This window comes from Poecile atricapillus, chromosome 1 (assembly GCF_030490865.1).
Source record: "Poecile atricapillus isolate bPoeAtr1 chromosome 1, bPoeAtr1.hap1, whole genome shotgun sequence".
Classification (NCBI taxonomy): domain Eukaryota; kingdom Metazoa; phylum Chordata; class Aves; order Passeriformes; family Paridae; genus Poecile; species Poecile atricapillus.
The window spans coordinates 91,642,756-91,663,587 of NC_081249.1; the positions used below are offsets into that span (position 1 = coordinate 91,642,756).

The 20,832-nt window shown below is 47.4% G+C and overlaps 1 protein-coding gene across 1 annotated transcript in view; it reads left to right on the forward strand.

Annotated features, from left to right (window-relative positions):
• Positions 1–5,255: 5,255 nt before the first annotated feature.
• The window catches only part of ARHGAP31 (Rho GTPase activating protein 31), a 59,841-nt gene continuing 44,264 nt past the window's right edge, over positions 5,256–20,832 (forward strand). The window contains exon 1 of the mRNA XM_058852870.1: positions 5,256–5,460. Within this exon, the coding sequence (XP_058708853.1) occupies positions 5,361–5,460 (100 nt within the window). The 5' untranslated portion in view covers positions 5,256–5,360. The remainder of the gene's footprint in view (positions 5,461–20,832) is intronic.

Consider the following 20,832-nt stretch of genomic DNA (forward strand, 5'->3'; position numbering starts at 1 on the left):
AAAAGACCTCTAAGGTCATTGAGTCCAACTGTTAGCCCAGCACTGCCAAGTCCACCACTAAACCCTGTAGCCCTGGTTACACTGCCATGTCATGAGCAGGCAGCAAGGAGCCTTGTGGGGTGCCCCCTTCATTTGTACCCGAGGTGCTGGGATGTGCAGAGTAGCTGACAAAACAGCTGCACAGGGCAGAGAGACACACAGAACAAGGTATGTCAGGGTGTAGGTCAAGAAGGTGGAAGGCAAAAAGGGAGGGGAGAGCTGAGGATAAGGGGCTTGTGTGGCTGGGAATGGGTGAAATTAGGAACCAAGAGTGGTAGGTGCCCTGTGACAAGGATCAGCCCCATAGTCTGTGGTCCAAAATGTGCTCAGAGAAACAAAAGACTCGACGCCAGCCTTTGGCTTCACAATACACTCCTGCTTTGGCCACAGAGATGGGAGTAGACAGGAAACTGCTCTGGAGAGGGGCAGGAGAGGAAAGAGAGTGTGCTGAGGGGTGGGGAGGGAGGGTGAACTGGTGTGTCAGAGTCTAACAATGAACCGTCTGTGTCAGGAAAACAGACGTACTCGGCAGGGCTATTTTTAGGGGTTCAGATCTCCCCCTCTCTGAGTCTGCCTCCCCCCCTCTTTCTGTGCTGAGTGGCGCCTGGCAGATTGGTGGAGATTTAAAGGCCACAGATAGGAAAGAGCTCAAACACAATGAAGGAAATGCAGCAGGGAGGGGAGAGATGGGTGCCCAGAAATAGCCTGTGCGACGCCTCAGCCACGGCCCCCAGCTCTAGTGGAAGGGGAAGAAATACTTAGACCTAATGGCCAAAGCTCGTTCCCCAGGCTCTTGGGGTGCTTCTGGTGTCACTGATACCTCGTCTGTGAGAACGGAGAGAATGGTAAAGAACTGTAAAGTCATTATCCGTGCTGTGTTCATTCACACACACAAGGCTGGCTCACCACATCCGTTCTCAAGCTGAAGGGCGGGTGAGGCATCACCGATCAGAAGTGAAGTGGGATGGGAAGGTGCCCCACCTTCCTGTGTGAACCTGTGGCCCTCGCTGACAGGGAGGCCTTTGTAACTAACTTAAAATCCTGACCTATATTTACAGGTTAAAGGGAAGGAGTTAAAGTCATTGTTGGGGGTCATGGCTTCCAAACTTGGGCTGTGGCACTGCAGGGCTGCTGGCTACCACACTCTGCACATGTTGGCAGAGATGAGGAAAGAATCTGTATGGAGATTGGCTACTATGGGAATCCTAGTTTGGCCTAGGATGTTGCTCCTATTCTGCACTCATTTTTTTCTTTTTCTATTTTATTTTTAGGAGGGAGAGAATTTCCCCCTTCTTTTCCAGCTGTTTCAACCTTGAATTCCATTTCACTTTCCATAATTCTTGCCTGAGAATTTTTCCTCTCCAGGTTTGCCTGATCTTGTCTGTGAAGCTTTTCCAGGAGGGACAGTGGCTTACTCCTTAGCCCTGCTCACTCAGACTAGTTCAGAGACCTGCCCTGCCTCCTGGGTTGCGCAAATCCAGATTTCGTATTTTTTCCTCTCTGGAGAACATCGCCTCTTTCCCTCAGAAAAATCCCTTGGCTCAGCACTGATTTCAGGCTCCGATATGAAGTGCTTTATTTGTAAAGCCTCCCTTGTTTGGCTCCCACTCACCTTGCCTGACCTCCTCCTCCTCCTCCTCCTTCCTCTCCTTCTCTTGGCCACGGGCTCCCTGGGCAATCCTGTAGCGACCTCCCCTCTGTCCTCTTGCTGAACCTTATCCTGGCACTGGAAGAGCGATGGGAAGGCCCTGTAGCCCAGCCTGCCTGGCAAGAGCTCTCCTGGAGCTCCTCTTTCTCTTCTTTCTCTCACTGCAGCACACGCCTCTTTCACCCTGCTTGCCATGCCATTTCCTTTCTCCAGCTCTCTTCCCTCCATGGGAACGAGGAGCTGGGCAGCAGCACAAGGCAGCAGGGCAGCAAACCTACAGCATCTGAAAGAGCTTCTGTGAATAAAGTGGGAATATTCCCTGTTTTGTTTCTAGCTTCTCTTCCTTGTACTTGTGCTTTAAATACTGTTATTTTCTTGTCATGGGGGTGGCAGTCTCTCTGCTTTTCCCACCACAGTACCATGGTGGTGATGGCTGCTGGTGGGTCCTGCAGCCTGGCCCTGGATACTCAGGGTCCAGGGTCCTGGGTGGGATCAGGGCAGCAAACCACAGATAACCAAAATGAGATGGCAGCATTTAATTTCTGCAGTGTTCGTCAGCCAGCAGGACCCATCACCATGGCTTCCAAAGGTGGCACCAAGAAATGGTGCTTCCAGCCAAAAATGCCTACTGGCCTGCAATAATCACCACGGGGTGAGGGTGCTGTGCTGGCCCAGCAGTGCTGCTGGGCGCCCATGCTCTGGGACTGTGAGCCTTGGAGCAGGGCTGTCCAAGGGAGGGGAGGGGATTCATGCTGCACAGGGTTCTCCCTTGCCCCTGGGGCCAGAAATCCCTTGCTGGTGACATGAGGAAGCTTTACTCATGCAGGGGGTGATTATATTTTTAAAATGTATTTATTTATTTATTTATTTTAAAATGAAAACATCCTTTTTTGAAGACATTCTGTTTGGATAAACTTGCAAGAGAGGAGTGGAGAAACCATATCTAAGATGAGGGAGGGCAACGGAGATAGGGCAGGAGTGTGATGTGGAGGGTTACAAGACGAAAGTATAGGCAGACACAGATCCTGTTAGTGATGTGACCTCCATCTGATGTAGAGCAGCGGAGCAGACCAGTGAGATTAAACATCTTGTTTAGCTCAGGGTAGGAGGGAGGGAGGGGGCTGCAGGGGGGAGTTCAGGACTTCAAAGAAGATGGTGTGGTACTTGCCATGGTGAACCTGTTCTCTCACCGCTGGTCCAGTGTAGTGACTCAGCTGTGTGTGAAAGGGCTGGCAACTGCAGCAGGACATGCCTCCTCCCTGAGGAGGCTGGGACAGGGCTTTATCTTCCTACAGAAGGCAGTCACCCAGACGGTGGGAGGATGGCCTGGCAAGGCATCCAGGTCTGAGCGTCCTGTTGTCTGTGCAAGCTGTGTGAAGTGTGGCCCTTGGCAGGCAGGCAGGATGCGCTGTGGCACGCGATGGCTTTGGCGGCACGCCGGTGCGGGGAGGGGTCCCATGCTCTGACTCGACATCAAGGTGCTGTGAGATGCTCCGAATAAATTCAAGGAAGTTCTAAGTGTTTCATGAGGACTGAGGGTTCCTGAGAACAAGCACTGGTCTGGTGTGAGAGCTCAGTTTTCCTCCTTAGCCTGTGAGTGGGAGCAGAAGGCAGGGAGGTGACAGGCCACACATCTCTATGATACATTCTGCACATCATTTTCCCCTCAAACTGTCAGGCATCAAGCTGTAAAATGGGGATAATTATGATAATTGCAGTGATAAACTGCAAAACCGGAGCTGTAATTGTATAAGGTCCCTCACTAGGTCCCTTGGTGTTTTTTCTTAGGTGTGAAGTGGTAACATCCAGCACTTCTGAAGGAAAAAATAGTCACCGTACCAACAGAACCTGAATCGATTTTGTCAGTGGTCAGATCTCAGACAGAGGCTTGATTTCTCTGAAAAATTACTCTCAATGAGTGAGGTGGTGAGTTTGCAGACGGGTTCCTCTGCCCCATGAGAGTGCAGAGCCAAGGATTGTGAAGGGAGGTGGGTTAAGGGTGTCTTTTGCACCATTTCCTGGCCAGTTTTCCTCCAAACCAAAACTACTTTCCTTGTCTTTGGCCTGATTTTTGGTGAAAAGCTGCAATATCCTGTTTTTCATTTGTTCGCTCATTTTTTAACCCAGACCTATCCAGCTACATTTGGCACAGAAGAAGGATCAGTGAAGCCTTAGGAGAGTAAATTTTGCCTCCCTGGGTACGCTGGTGGGCATACCCAGTCCTGTAAAGAAATCTGAATTTCTGGGATGAAAAAATGTGAAGTAAGTGCAAGGAACTGCTCTTTTGAGCTGACACGTGTGTACTGAAAACTGGACCAGAAAAGCACTTGTGGGGTGACAGACAAGGCTCAGGGCCTGAAGGCAGACCTGTCCCATTTCCCTTCTTGCTCTACTGAGTCATTTCAGCTCCTTATCTAAACCCCTTTGTTGTTCAGGGGGCGCCTTTTTTGGGAGCTGACTCAAAAGTATGTGAACTTAGATGCCCGGACAGCATCTGTTTCTGCTTGCCGGGGAGGAGGGAGCTGAAGGTTTCCCTCTTTCCCCCTTTAATTTCCCAGCTCCCTGTCCCCTTCTTGCACTTCAGCAGCTCCAGCCCGCACCTCCGTAGAGGAAGGCAGATGCTGCAGTGACAGAGTCATGTTGGAGGGCAGGAAGGCGCCTTGCAGCGAAGGAGCCTGCGAGCAGAGGCAGAGCTTTATCGGAGAGGCTCCTGTCGGACCCTGCCCGGCCTTTGCCGAGCTGCGGGCTGGCAGAGCAGGAAGCGCCTGCATCGCCCCGCAGCGATTTCCTCCCGGGCAGCCCCGTTATCTGGCAGGACAAGCTCTCCCTCTTCTTCTCCCCGATCCCATCCCTGTTCCCCAACTCCTCTCCCCGCCTTCCCTCAGCCTCACACTCACACACAACACACACACACACACAGACACACACACACACGCACTTCGCTGCCAAAAAGCGTCCTCCGCCCCCCTCCTCAGCTAACTTCCTTTCAGTTTTTTTTTGAGCTGGATAATCCTAGGATTTGTAAAACGGGGGAAAGGAGAGAGCGACTGAGCGGGAGTCAGGACAGGAAGCTGGTTTCTCATTCCTCCGACTGTCCAAAGCAGGAGGAGGGGAAGGGGGGGAGCCAAAGAGGAGCCTTGTGCAGACTCTTCCCCGGTCGCTTTTCATTAGTCCGCTTGAACTTCCAGTCTCCTCCGAAAGCCAAGAGGAGGACGACCAGACTGGGACGCCTTCTGCTGGAAGTGGCGACAGCGCGACTGACGAAACCCAGAAGGTGGCTGTGGAGGGTCCCGGGATTGCGCTGCTTTTCCCTAAAAGACATCCCCCCACCATCTCCTGCTCCCAAATTGCCAGCTCTGATGCGGGCACCCATCCGCCACCCACTTGCCTGTGATGAGAACCGTGCTGGGCTCAGGCTATGATCGCTGCTGCTGCGGGCTGTGGAGCCTCCTCTCGCCCTGACCTTCTTCTGCCACAGGAGCAGCCCAACATCTGGTGGGGATTAATGTTTACTTCTCTGGCTGGACGCTCTACGGGACCCCCGATGTTGCTCCTTGGGAGCGGGACACGGGCGGTGGTCTGAGGAGAAGAGCAAGAATTTTGTCGCCCAGCGTGAGGCCGGGGGGAGGGGGGCAAGGCAGGAGGGGGGTGAACCTCTTTTGGGACTAACCTCATGAAGAACAAGGGAGCCAAACAGAAACTCAAGAGGAAGGGAGCCGCGAGCGCGTTCGGCTGCGACCTGACGGAGTATCTGGAGAGCTCTGGGCAGGATGGTAAATGCTTCTTTACTCTCACTCTGCTTGCAGGAAAGCCAAGCGCGTGGCCCCCTGTTCTCACTGGTAGTAGGACTGCAAAGCAGACCTTTCCAAAAGCTCAGGGTTAGACGACCTGGAGCCGATTTATCCCCGGGAAGTGGAGTCACTGCCCCGTTACTCACAATGAATGAACGATGGGAAGATTGGTGATGCATCTGCATGAGCCTTGCATGAGTAGTGCTGTGTGTGTGGGAAGGACTGGGCTGGGGTTCTAGGGCTTCCTAAGTGTGTACAAAGACAGCCCGACATCGGTTGTGGTGCCCTCTCCCACCTGCCTGCCTGTGGACAGGCTTTTTAGGGAGTCAGGTTTGGAGATCTCAACTGTGCTCAGTGTTGCCTTCTCCAGGATTTCAAAATCCAGCTGAAGTCCATGAGACTAGAATTTTGGGGGACTCTAGGGAGGAACTGGACTCCAGTACTCTTCCCATGTTGTCCTTGGACTGCTGGAAGGACAGAGACTGGGTTATGGGGTGGAGTATGGTGGGTTGGTGTAGGAGGCGTCTGAGCTAACGTGTTCACCACCCTGCGTGTTTGCTCTCACTCCTTCTTCCCTTGACTTTCATGCTCCCAGGTATTGAATGAGAACACAGTAGCTCAGACAAGAGGTAACTCCAATAAAATAAGGGCTTCCTGAGTTTGAAATAGTCAGTCCTTGATGAGGGAAGGAGCAGAACATATTTTTTTAAGGTGGGTTGGATGACAAGAGAAGTGGTTGTGAGTTTGGCCAGCAGAAGGACCTGCAGTTTAGCAAGAGGAAAAAATAAATGCATGGCTGTTATCATCCCTGATGTTAGCATTATAATCCAGGTTTAGCATTATGTTCCAATTTGAATTAACCGATTTTACCAATGTCAGGTTATTTCAAGAAAAAAACCACCAAAAACTTGTAGCAGCAACGCCAGCTTAGTACAGGGAGAGCTGTACAATCAGGTCTTTCATTTGCTGATGAGCATGGCTGATGAAGTGCAGTGTGGAACTGCACTGGCAGAGGGATGGACTACATAACAGGAGCACTTTCCGTTGCACAGTGAAGAGGGCAGTAAACGTATCACTAAGATGAAATGTTGTATATGTGTGTTTATTTAGGTATGGGGGAAAACCAGCCGTTCAATTGCATTGTGGGTCGTCTGTAACAGGTACCGACTCTTTTAACAGATATAGCTCTTAACAACAACTGAATTGAAATGTCAAAACAATAACAGACTTAATGAGCCGATGTCCCTTTGCCAGTGTGAGGTGCAGACAGATAAATTCCATCCAGTGGAACCATCCATGAGCCTCTGTGGTGAAGGAACTATTTACAGCTGTTTACAGTAGCACTGGAAAACAAGACAGGGAAGGCGGGCACAGGCAGTATATTCACTCGAAGCAGCAAGGGGATTTTGAAGGTAAAAACATAGTTACTGCAGTTGAAATTAGGCCAGACAAGCAAAATCTATTACCTAAAATCCCATAGATTTTTTTAAAAAATAGTCTTTTGAGACCAAGAAGGAAGGACATTTTCTCAAATCTCATTTGTGGCATGGTTCACAGTTCTAATGTGTTTATCTCTCCATGCTGAGGAGCAGTGGGGGAGAATAGGAAGTTCCTTTCCTTTATGCAGTACTGCTGTTTGTTCAGTAGCACATCCCATTGCCCAGTGCTGTGGGATCCAGAAATGTAAGACTCGGTTGGTGTAGGTTTATTGGTAAGGGTGTAAGTTAGATTGGAAGTTCCAATTCTTCAGGACAAGGGGAAAATAAATTAAAGTATTAGAGATATTAACTTTGTTGGTTGTAGGACTTGCAGGATGAATAGGAATAACCAAGAATGCTGAAGTGATGTTTTGGGGAAAAAAATGAAGGTTAGGATGTCACCAGGACATCACAAACCTGCAACCAAATTAGAAGAGCATTTAGGGTATGAGAGATGGTTGATTTGGGGAGAGTTGAATTGTCCTGCTAAGAATTATTTTCAGTGACAAGTCAGTGCTCCTGTAAGCAGCAAGTTTTATAGGAACATAAAGCTGTAGCTTTCTCTCTGCTTTACGTAGTACTGTGTGTTTAACTGGTGGGATGCAGGCTCAGGTTGTTCCCTACTAAGAAGCAACCAAGTTCTAAGACTTTTCATGGTATCTGAGAGTGATGAGGAGCAGGAGAGCACTTTGGCAGCTGTCCAGCAAACATTTTGTTGTGGACCTTTCTGAAGGCAGGTTTTAAAATGCACTCAGAAGGGTTAACTGGAGAAGAAGATGCTGTGGGCTCGGCAGGACGTGAGTCATACTGGCTGTGCTCAGGTTTGCTTTACACCATCCTGCAGTGCTGTTGTGTGTGACTGGAGCTGCACAGGCAAGGAGAGGCCGAGACCTGCTTTGCCTGTGCTGGCCAAGGGAGCACAGGGGATGGCCAGGGCTAGCGAAGACGATTCAATTCGGAATTTTCCCCTCTGGGTTAGTACATGACCTTTGCAGTTAGGGGGTGCTGCACTACTTGTCTGATGCTTTGTGGAGGAGAGGCACAACTTGAGTCCCTACATGCTTGTGGTTGTTGAAGAGCAGCTTGTGCTTTCTGTAAGAACCTTAGTCCCTGTGTTGTTGCCAAATTCCAGTGGAGAGAATTATATTCTGCTAAAGGTATCAGCATTTCCTCTCTTCCCATTTAACTCTTTAATAACTTGCTAGGGTTCGCTTCAGAGACAGCCAAAGATCCTGCTGTCTTCCTTACCAGATCCATGTATCTAAGCCTCTGTTAGAAAGAACTTTATGCAGCAGAACTACAGAGTGTTTAAAAATTATTAAATAGGAAGACTTTAGCAGGTACAGTGAGGCAGCTCAGGAGCCAAAAATGTGGTACAAAGCTCTTAGGCCTAAGCTGATTCTTCAGATCTGACAGAGGTCAGTGGCGATGGGCAGATGTGCATGTCTGGTGGCTGGTTAGAAACTCAGATGTGTTGAATTTACTGTGTTTCAAGTCAGTTCCTGTCAGTACCACATTTGACCCTACTTGGCCTTTTCCTGCTGGCAGTGTCTGCACAGACACTGGTCACACTCCTTATGGGGGCAGACTGCTATCAGTGCACACAAGCATTTAAAATCATGACTCAGGCCACAAAAACCACGACATAAAATCAGTGCTGGGTTCTTTGTCTGCTCTCTGTTTTCCAAAACTTCAGTGTGCATCTGGGTTATGTTTTCAAGTCTTTCTTTGGTAAGAGGGTTAGAAACTTGGGGAAAAATAAACTTCTCTTCCTCCTCACCATAATTATCAAACAATGGCTTAAATAGCAGTGTGTATGAGGACAAGCTCACATCAGACATGAAAGAATGATGGCTGGCAATACCAGTGAGGAAAAGTTGTCTAACTTTGCATAGTCCCTCCTGTGTCACTTCCTGCACTGAGTCCACTGGTCTTTTGGCATATAAAAGCTTCACTCGAAAGCAGTGTCCATGCCCAGACTTTGGACATGGATAGGCGTCCATGCAGAAGGAAGTGAGTACTAATGCCCTCTACCAAAACATTTTACTGTGCCAAACTTTATTGAAATGTATGGGCTAACAGATAATAGTCTTGAAGGATTAACATTAGAGTCATGTTTTGTCCTCTTGATAACCAGCTTGGTTTCCAGAGGAGAAAAATGCATGCTGCCTCTGCTGAAGTCAGTGGGAGCTGCACCTCAGGCTCTCAGTTCCTGTAATAACAACAGTATAATTTTCTGGTGATGAATGGGCCAGCAGAGAGGACAAGACACAAGTTTGTGCACCATCGTTAGCTGGGGCAGGACACTCTGAACTGCCTAAGAAAACAGTCACAAAGAACAGTCTTGCTTCTGGTTGTATCACAGAATTGTTGTAAGAGTCAAAGCTGTTAAAGTGAGAGGAACCACATGAAAAGGGAGTTTAATATTTCCAGTGATTCTAACTGTGGGAGATTCAAGCTGGGATTTCAGCCAGGTACAACTTCCACTTTTTAAAATGGAAGTGCACACAGCATCTACAAGAATTGGGTTGTGATGGTAAAAGATAATCCAGTCTTTTGCATCAGAACCGCTACCGATCCAGACCTACCTTTGCTTCATTTGCTTAGAGCCAGGTAGGACTTGGGAAAAGCCTGAATTGTTTCCTTTGTGTTTTTGGTATGCTGGTGTCTAGATGTTGGGCTAGGAGATGCTACCTGGTCTGCATAAAGCCAAATCTCAGAGTTGATGCCTTGTTTTTATGGTACAGGTCAGCTCTGTGTCTGAGATTCCCCTATTTGCTGGAGAGCTAATTCTGCTGTTTCTGTACCCCTCTGTGGTTTCTTCCACATCTGTTTCCTGCCTGATGTTGTCTGGTTGGGATGCAGTGAGCTCAGCTTTTCCCCTCAACCCCCTCCCACACTCCCCACAGCTCCCTCAATGGCTCTCATCCTGAGCCTGTAGCACCCAAAACGCTTTCTATCTCTTAATCTAATGCAGCCTATTGGCTTTGTTTGTTACTTGCTTTAGAAAAAGAGCTATTTAGTTTGAGAAATTTTGAAGCCACCAATTCCCTTATTCTCCCCACTTGAGGCTCCTTCTTGCCATGGCAGAGAGAGCAAGGCCAGCCAGCAGTTGGCTTCAAATGTAGACAGGGAGACAGGTGAGGAAACCCTTACAAGTCCCTTGATTGTAGTATGGGAAAGGAGACAACAACATGGCTAGCCCATATGACACTTTTCTGAGCTGTGTGGCTCTGCAGTGGCTGCTTCTGCCTTGTCACCAGTGCATTTGAATGAAAGAATAAGGAATGTTTTAATTTTGCGTTAGTGGTCTCAAAAACATGGTAGCTCTGCCCAGCCCTGGCTCCACAAGCAGGTTCTTAAATGTGTCTGAGAGCTGCAGTAGACAAAGATTTTGCTGTAGCATAGACAAGTAGTTCTGAGGGAAAGCAGTAGCAATAATTCAGCAGTAATGTGCTGGATACAAATGAAAAGTGGGCTTGGATACTGCTTTCTTATTTTAGTACAGCCCCTTAAGCATCCTGTCCTCTGTGTGATTTTGTCATCATGAGTTTCACTGTGAAGCTGCCTTGTCCACATGTGACTAGATAAGGAGACCTGTCACTCAGGAAAAAAATTTCTTGCTTCAAGAACAGACTCCTTTTGGAGCCAATCATTAAACCTGCTACACAGATGTGAAGCAGTTTTTCTGGGCCCTGTGGCTTTCTTTCCTCACCCTTGCATGTCTTCTGGGATAGGACCATGCTGGGATGAGCATGGGGGTGCATGCAAGTCCATAGCACAAGTAAATAGGTGCCACACGAGGCTGCATTTGTCTTCACTTAGGACATTTTTTTAAGCTGCTTTTCCTTTAGTGATGTTTCAAAATGAAGACATGCCCATACTTTTGGGTAGGTGCTTTTGGTTAGTGATGCATGCAAGAAGTCCTGGGAAAACTGCTGAAGAATCATTAAAGGCAAAGTGGAGGAAAAAGACAAAACTTCTATTTTTTTTTTTTAAAGTCCCCTTGGAAAAATGAAAATGCCACACACTCATTTAATCTGCTGCAAAAGAATGAAGAGCTGCATTCATCCCTCTTTCAAAATTAGAAACTGTGGCACTGGGGATTTCTGTCTCAAGAACTGATCAAGCTGAAAAGAAAGGTTTCTGTGGAGCCAAATTGCCTTCAATCTAGATCTCTTTCCAGACCTACCTTACTCTGTGGCTATGCAAACACTTGTCTCCATTCAAGGAAGGGAGCAGCAGGGGCTGGGAGGAGAACAGGACAAGAACAGCCTCTTGCTTGGTCTGACTCAGAAATGCTTTAGTCCTCTTTTTTTTGTGTGTGTGATGTGAGGCTGTGGTCTGATCTACATTTTCACACTGCTGATATGCAGTGGCCACATGGCCTGCACTCTGTGAGGTCTTATTCCTGGCTCTAGTCATGCAGGCTGTGTGGATATTCAGGCTGCATCCCCTCATCCTTGTGATGGGAGCAAAAGGGACAACTGAACTCTGAAATCTGGGGGGAAGAGAAGTGGGACTGTGTTATTGTACAGTGAAGGAGAGCTGTGGCAGTGGATCCTGAGAGCTGAGTACATGTACTGGCAGGTGGAGGAGCTAGGCTGGGCTTTGAGGGGAAGACAGCTCCCTGGCCTTTCAGTGTCTGCCAAATCATGTCCGGTGGACAAGAGATGAGAAGCTTTGCTGCCAAAATGGATGCTGTGGAGGAAATTATTAATAATGTAAATTCTTGCATTTTCTCCGCCCGCTCTCAGAAGTGGAGCATCACATTTTGAGTCCCAGATACCAGCCTCTATGGCAACAAGTGAGAGCAAAAAGGCTCTGGGAACAACGGGAACAGACACCATCTGTTTGCTTCTGCTACTTTGCTGTTCCTTCTTGTTCTGGATGATGTTTGTGTTACTTCCTCAATCTGTTTCTGGTTCCTGGGACCTGGATTTTTGTGTCTCTGTGGCACAGTGTTACTGTTGTTTAACATTCATGTTGCAAGCTCAGCTCCTTGTTCTGTATTGGCTTTCCTTTGCTAGCACTGTGTGATTAGCAGAGAACTCTTGCATGTTGCCTCCTGCTTTACATTTCCCTTACTGAGCGCTGCAGGAGGCAGATGTGTGGTTTGCATGCACTGAGCCCCACTTTGATCCTGCCTTCTCCCCCACCCCCTGCAAACCGCATGAATCACATCTTGCCTGCAGATTTTAGATTAGGACACATATTTTGATTTAGCAAATGTTTTCTCTTTGTTGGTAGCAGCTGATTTCATCTGAACTAGGAAACCAAGGAGTAGGGATTTCACTGCTTGTGGTATCACAGCTCTCAAAGTTTCAGGAAAACAGCGGTACTGGATGAAACACTGGCAGTGCATGGGGTGGATGTACAACACAGGCTGATCTAGACGTGATGAACAAGTCTGGGAGACCCCCATTCGTCTGGGGGGCTTGGGTCCCAAGCTTTGGTGTGGGCCTGGTTCTAGTTTGGAGAGCTCAGAAAGCATGCATCTGTAACCTGGGCTTCGCATATATGACAGAGTTCTACAGCAGCAACATTTGCTGGCAGTCAGGGTTGTGCCAAAAATTTATGTTGCAGTGTTTCTCCTTTAACAGTAATAAGGGAAATGAAAGCAGCCTGTCAGTAATGGTATAACCAGCCCTGCTCCAAAGGGCCAGGCTTGGGGGGGCTGTCAGATTGACTGCCCACATCATGGCTTGGGCTGGATCTCTATCTGGAGGGTGATTAAAGGATGGAGAGCTACCAGCATCTGCCTCCAGTCCAGCACCACCAACAGGCTGCCAGATACACTTAGAGCTCTGATGTGGAAACCTACAGATACCTTATTGCAGTGCAAAGGCTGCTAAATGGCTGCACTGCTGCTTATTTCAAGGGCAACTAGTGCTTCTAGCTGCCTACTAGTGGCTCCTTTCCATACATTCCCAGAGCCTCAAGCCTCAGCTGTCCTTTACTCACATGCCAGAGCCTTCAGCTTCTCTGCTGATAACTTCAGTTAATGTGTTTTGCATTGTCAACAAAAAATAAACAAACAACAAAACTGACCAACCAACCAACCAAAAACCCCAAAAATCCCAAACAAAAAACCAAAACAGACACCTCCCCAAACAAACAAGCAACAACAAAAAACCAATCAAAAATCCCAAACTAAAACAAATAAAAGAATCTGCAGTAAGTTTACAATGGACACAGAGAACAGTGTAACATAAATTGAATTTAGTGTTAAATGAAATTATGTTGTGCAACTGTGCTGACTGTATTATTAACTTTCATACTCGATTCAATAATGTGGACTCTCTTTTATACATTTATCTGAAACCACAGGCAGACTTTCTGATCTTCTGCACCAGTGTGATTGCAGATAAGAAAGTACTTAACCATAGATTTAAGACCTACCTTTTTGTCAGGTGTTGGGGCCTTTGCATATAAAACCCCAATACTAACCTTCACCCTCACTCAAGTGCCAGGCCACTGCTACCCTGTGTGTGAGAGCAAGGAGTTCAGTCCCTAAGGGTCACACCAAAGTCCCTACAAGTCTTTTGGAACAGAAGTGCACAGGGAAGTGCCAGTCCTCTTCTGTTCCACCCCCCCTGCCTTGAACAGGACCCTGCAGCTGGATTAGAGTCCCTGTTTTCACCCAGGTAAGGGCCCTTTTGATTTTAACAGTGCACCAAAACGGGCAGAGCAAAACTCATGCTTTTTGCAGTCGCCTTCAGTTCCTCCACCTCAGTTGCTGTGTTCCCATTTGTGAGCAGCCACCTGGCCTAGGCTCAAACCAGCCTTCTTCCATCCTGGTGTCACCAGCTGATGACATGTGTGATGGACTCAGTTCCAGGCTGTGTCAGGTTGGCTGTTTGGCTGCCTTGACTTAGGTGAGTTAATGTCTATATAGGAAGAGTTATTTTAACAGCAGTAGAAAATGTTACAGAATCACAGAATTACTGAGATGAGCAGGGACTTCTTGAGATTAACTAAACCAAACCCTCTGTTCAAGTAGGGTTAGCTTAAGATGGTTGCCCAGCACTGTGTCCAGTTGAATTTAGAATATCTCCACAGATGAAGACTCCACAACCTCTGTGAGAAAACTGATCCAGCCTCAGATTACCATCAAAGTAAAAAAGTATTGTGTTCAGATGGAGTCTCATGGTTTTTAACTTATGTATCTTGTATTGTCAATAGGCACAACTGAGAATAGACTGGATCCCTTTTCTTCATTCCCTTCCAGCAGGTATTCATTCACAGTGATAGATCCTTCTCTTATACAGGCTGAACAATCCTGACCTCTCCTTATATGAGAGATGCTCCAGTCCCTTAATCGTTTCCGTGGCCCTGAGCTGAGCTTGCTCCAGTAAGTCCTTCTTGTACTGTGGAGCTCAGAGCTGGACACAGGACTCGAGCTGTGGGCTCAGCAGTGCTGAGCAGAGGGGAAGGATCAACTCCCTCAACCTGCTGGCAACTCACCTCCCTAACTCTTCTGATGTTCTTAGTAATCTATACAGTTAGCAGAGATTTGCCTTGGTATTCCAGTTTTTGTTGGCAATTCAGTCAATCAGGATGTTGTAAGGGATCCTTTCAGCCTTGCTTAATGCTCTTTCTGCCCTGGTTAATGCTCAAAAGGAATTGTATTTTCATAAAGAACCCCAGTTCTTTAATGATTTCTGAGGTTTTGCTGCTGGCCAGCCCAAATAAATTAATTTATATAATATACTGCTATGCTGCATCTTCTGAAAGCCATGCAGAGCCATGGCTTAATAGAAAGTCTACAAAAAACACTTTGAAGCAACACACCTTTCTCAGGTGGTGTTTGTAAGAGCTCCCCCTCTCCTCCCCCAAAGCCATGGTGCACAGAACCAAGGCATTGTGGCCAAGCTCCTTCCTGCCCAAGCATGTCCAGCAGACTGGAGAGTCAGGAACTTTGCTGCCAAAATGGATACCGTGGGGGAAATTATTAATAATGCAAATCTTGCTTTTTCTCCACCCACTCTCACAAGTGGAGCATCACATTTTGAATCCCAGATACCAGCCTCTATGGCAACAAGGGAGAGCAGAAACACTCTGGGAACAAGGGGAGCAGAAGCTGTGTTACACCTCCAGCACGGGGATCGAGCAAAGGGAGGGGAAACGTGCATCCCTTTGCAGGATTCTCAGCTGTCTCTGTTGCTCTTAGAAATATGCCCAGAGCAGCTGACTTGGGTTCATAGCAATTTATCTCCAGCTCCTCACTGCCCTCTTCTACACTCAGGGCTCAGCTAACAAAATGCCTTTGGAAATGCTATTATCTCCTGTGCTCTCTGGGGCCAGGAGCAGCGTGGCGATTTATCATCTGGAACAGGAGGCTTTGTTTAGTTCTATAAAGCGCAGGAGAGTTAAAGAAAGAACAAAAAACAAATGCCAAATAAAATGCAAAACTCACTCTAAATCTCATGCCCTTTTTTTTACTCTCCCCAATCTGGGAATGTGCATGTATTTTATTTTGTAATGTCATTAGATACTGTCACATGAGGAAAAGGTTAGAGGAGATATACCTCCATCTCTAGACTAGGGATTGAACATCCAAATGGCCAGAAGACATTCATGATGTAACTAAGTTGTGTAATTTATTTCCTGAAGAGCATCAGACCAGATCAGCTTCTCCAATACAAACTTCATTTAAAGGATGCCACTGCTGATTTTCACTAAACACAGCAGCATTGATTCTGCCTTTTTATCTGAAAGATGCTGAACATTCTCACAAACTTTCTATACACGTAGGATGCAAGGCTGAGAATCCAGGCTGGATCTGTGCCCGAACTCACCATCTATATTCACTGGCTCATCCAAAAATGCTGATTTAGCAGACAGAACACTGGGAGGAAGGGGGTGTGTGTCTGTGTGTGTGTGTTTATCTGCAGCTGAGTATTTCAGCTGGGATATTTTTGATACGTTGGCATTCTGCATTTACCATCTCAGCAGTGAATGTGACTGTCAGTCCTGTTGCAGACAGGCAGCTTGGCAGCACAACAGAGCCATCCGGCATGTGGAAAACCCTTTGCTCCACGTGCAACTAGTGCTGGTTTTTCTGTTCCTCTCCCATTGTGCTGCTGCTGCTAGTGGTGGCAGTCACATCTCAGGAGGTTCAGATGTGTGATCAGGCAGGGTGAGCCTCCTTCTTGAGCCCTTGCGTCTGTGCTGCAGTTTGTGTGAAATAAATAAGCTGTCAGTGGGACTGAATTGTTTACTTTCTTTGTGCAAAATCAGAGAGGGAAACCGCTTCACCATTTTGTTCTTTCTGTTTTTATCCTCTCAGAGTGCTCCAATTGGTAGTGCATTTTCCTTACCCTTGTTCTGTTCAGGTAATTTCAGATACATGAGAGGCTAAATGAGAACAAACTCTCTTGTGAGATTTATTGCATCTTCTGCTTCTAATCAAGCCAGAAAAATAGAGCAACAGACTTCCTTCTGTAATCCTGTTCTCTCCATTCCAGTCCCAACTGGAAACCAGAAGTACAACAAGGAGGAATGCAGGGGAAAAAAAAAAAGAAAAAAAAAAAAAGTTAAAACAAATGTCCTGGAATCTCTAAGAAGAGTGTAGAGTTTGGCCTGAGGTGATGGCTCAGGGGTGCAGAGGGGGTGTGGAGGATTCTCCTTTCTCTCAAATGTTTTTAGTTCCCTCTTCTTAGTTGTGTTTTTTTTAGCTCCCCCTGTGCTCCCCTCCCTGTCTCCCTCCATTTCCCTAACTTTATTGCCAGGATGGCAGTATGCACATGTTGCCAAAGTCAATACATCAAGCTCTGTGCCCAAGGCAGGCTTAGGAGCAGTAAATGAGAAGAGCTGGTCTTGATCCATTGGGTCCATCATTCTTCCCTCCTGTCTCGATAGTGACTTACCTACTGCTGCTTAAGGTTCGCTGTGTAAAGTCACAAACGGGGGCCGAGCCAGGAAATTCAGTTCCATATCCCAGTAACTTCAGTTTGGGGTCACCCTCCAGACTTGCCAGAATGTAGAGAAGGAATGGAGTCCCCTGCAGCCCTGTCTGTAGATCAGGTAGGCGTAGGTGACCCAGTGCCTGCTGTCCCTCCTCAGGGTGGCAGGCAGAACACGGTGGTAGAGGCAGCCTTCCATCACTCCTCACAAACCTGCTTGAAGTGGGGAGGAACTGATGTGACAAACATAAAAGAGGGCTAGGAGTCCTAATTAGTCCTCATTTCTATCCTGCTAAAATACCCATCTGTCACTCTGCTGCAATAATGAGATTTGAGAAGATTAACTGGATACTACTGAGGCCCCTCAGCATGGCAGCTCAGTAAGTGTGCCGCTGTTCAGCTTTAAGCCATGCTTGCAGCAATTACACCCCAAGCAGGTTTATGTCTGGTTAGTGCTTGCATGGGAGTGGCCCAAAAAAATCTGCTCCAGGAATGGGGTGGGTGATTCAGAAGATGGCAAGCATAATATCAGCTCATCAAATTGCTGCCTTGGCATTGTTTGGGGAAATGTTGCCATTTGGGCACATGGTAAAACAGCAACCCCAATATTTTTTAAAAAAATCCCTAGTTTATCTTTTTGTTTCCTAGAGGATAGGGTCTCTTTTACACATGCACATGCTGTGCTGTGTCTTTTCCTTTGCAGAAGTGATTTCTGCTGGAGCTAGGATTTGTTTTTTTATCCAGTGCCCTAAACTGTCACGTAGTGTTGCTCTGCCTGGCTCAACAGCTGCCACCTCCCAGCCTAGAGGTGGGTGGAGTGAGTCTTGTTTTTGCAGTTTGTGAAATATTTCAGGATGTAAGGCACTCATTAAATTATTGATGTTAGCTCTTGGGCATTAAACAGATGTGAACTGCAGCTCTGGATCCTAAGGGCTTTAGAGGCTTATCCCTGCCCTAGTGATGGTTCCCTGCTTGGGATTTTTCATACATCTCTTACTATAGATTTGAACTCCCTGCAGGATGGTGGAAGCATTTAGCAGATGGACAAAGGGTGACTGAAGGCTTTTCTTTGCAACATTATATACCTGTGAAGGAAATCTAATTGAGCCTTGATAGAAAAAGGGGAAAGACACATGCATGTTTTCTTTAGGAGAATGGGAAAAATTATAAAAATGTGTTCCCGCCTCTTGACAGAACATGTTTGCAGGGTATGAAAAGATTTTGAATAGTTGTGATTCAAGGAACAGTGCAGGTGCACCTGACATCAATTCTTGTGCTTAAGGAAAGATATTTTCACTTGCAATGTGCCTTATTTCTATCCCTTTCCCCAATCCTGCCTCCCTGAAAAGCGGCTGGCAGCAGTAGGGCTGCTGACTTTACCTTGTGGTGATGGCGGGGTGGAGGTTGGGACTTTCAATGCAGCCCTGTCTCTGCAGTACTTTCAGCTCTTTGCCTGGGCTGTGGTGGTGAAAAACAGTGCCTTGGCTGATGTGGGACCAGGGAGGGAAGGTAGCAAGCGTGGCACCACAAGCTGTTGAGATCCCTGGGCAACTTTGAGGGCTGCTTGGTGGGCTCCCACTGCATGTGTACGGCAGGAAAATCCGCTCCCAGGTTTGACGTGGGGTGCCGTGTTTGTGTTTGAATGGGAAGCATTCAAGAGGCTTCTCCCTTCACCTCCCCTTGCCCACCCATTCTCCCCTCTCTGCTTTGGGGCACTATGGGGGCACAAAACTCTCCTGTTTGTTATGGGGCAGAAGAAGGGTGAGGGCCATCCCTTGACCCCCTCCTCCCCGCGGCAGTTTGCATGGTAATTAGCTCTTCCCTACGAGACAAGCCCACAGCCCAACAGAGCGGCGATTCAGAGGCTGAACAATGTCCAATTATCCCAGCCCTGGGAGCAAGAGGACACTCCCTGACACGTGGGCTTCATGTCCCTGGCCAGATGGCTCCTCCAACTCCCTTGGCTGGACCAGTAACACTGCTTGGGGAATTTGACACGTGTCAGCAGTTTTGGCTGAGTGCTTTCGTGAGCTACCAGCAGCGCAGTTGCCTGAAATATTGGGAAGAGCTCTGTGTGTGCCCCGGGCAGTGCCACCCCCTCCATGCCCTGTGCTGAGGCTGTGCTGGTGGCTACAAGGGAACATGGGTGTTCACAGGTGGAGTGAGATGTTGCAGCCTCAGCTTGGCTACCTGTACCCCTTGGCTGGTTTGGTGACCTGCTGGAGATGTAAGCAGCTTAAAAACACACCTTCTGCTTTTCTCTTTGCATCCCAGCAATTGTGCGCCAGTGAAGGCCGAATTGTTCAGATTGGAGTTTGAATTGCATGAAGGAGGTGGCAGGAGTCGCATCCATGGCATGCCACAGGCCAGGGCAAGCTCTGCTCCTGCTGCTGCCTGGCTCAATGAGAGACCTTAGGGCACTCCTTTTTATCCACATCCCCCCTCCCTCAGTGATTATGATGCTGGTATCATCCTCTTTTTGCGGCAAAGTTCCCATTATTGTTACGAAATGGGAAGCGTCCTAGCTGTTTTCATCACCCAGTACTGAAAAGTGGGCTCTTGCACCTCTGGGAAGTGACACATTGGGTGAGAGTGAGGGCAGGAAAGGATCAGGCTCACCCAGCTTGCCTGTCTCAGCAGGTTCCATACCCAGAGCCTCCGAGGGAGCTGTGAGGAACACCAGGCTGGCGTTACATACCCAGAGTGCTTCGTTCTGACTTAGTGAGGCTTCTGCCACCAATTGTCACCAATACGTGACAATTTAGCTTTGAAGAGAACAAGACATCCCATTTACCATCTAACCTCTGGGGTTAGGAAATGGAAAAAACAATGCAGCATGGATCTGAAATAGCAGAAGAGATTACCCTAGACTGGAGCTTGGCCAGGATGCTTCTGCTAATCTTGCAAAAAAAAAAAAAAAAGAAGAAAATAAAAGAAAAAAGGAAACCAAGCAGAAAATTAAAAAAAAAAATGCTACAAAGAATTTCTGCAAGACTGCAGTCTTCATTTTATAGTCTCTGATTTAGAAGGGAGAATATGCAATAGCACAGCTTTCCCTTTGACACACCATGGGACGGGTTCATTACTGACTCATGGATAGGACTGCCTCTTACAAGTTGCCTGCAGCAACTTCAATTGATTCTGGTTTTGGGACCAGGCCCAGTCTTAATTTATGGATAGAAGTTAATGATAATGCATCCAAAGAAACAGCTGGGAGGAAAGAAGTGTGGCAGAGAAATGGAAAAGGACACTGGAGGAAATGAATGGGAAAAGGGAATAAGGGCAAAAGGGGAATGGAGAGAAGCATGTGAGGAAATTCCAGTGTGCTTGAAAGGGAGGAGGCGAAGGTTGGAAAAACTAGTCTGAGGGTAAAACTGACTGTATTGGGACAAATGGAGACAGCTAATGAATGGTGGAAGAGAGAGGGCTCTAAGTGGGAACAAAATGCAAAATCCTGGCAGCTTTGTTAGTAGGGGTGGAACAGAGGAAGAGATACTGTTCTGGGTACAGACAGCTGAAGGATAGACAGGAGTAAAGGAACATGCTCAAAGTGGTGACAACCCTTGTTATCCAAAACTCCAGATTTTTACCCAAAACCAAGACAGGGCTAGAGGTAAAACAATGATTTCTGACTGCTTTCAGCTCTTGAAACAAGCTTGGTTTTATGAAGTGTGAGGAGATACCATTGAGTTACTACATTGCAAGGGACACATTTTTTTCATCAGCTAACTACATTTTTTCATTCCCCTTTTGGCGCCTAACTGATGTTAAATTGAGCTTCAGTCTCTGATTAGTTCCAAAGTCTATGGATGTGAACAAGAGCAGCTTTGCATTGCTTGGATAAGATTTCAATAGTTAATGTTTAAATGTGCTCATCTTCATCTCCTGCTGAAGGATGCGGTGCTTCAGCTTCCTTTGCTTTGGAAGCCTGTGCTACGAATCAAAACTTCTCTGAATTTACAGTCTCC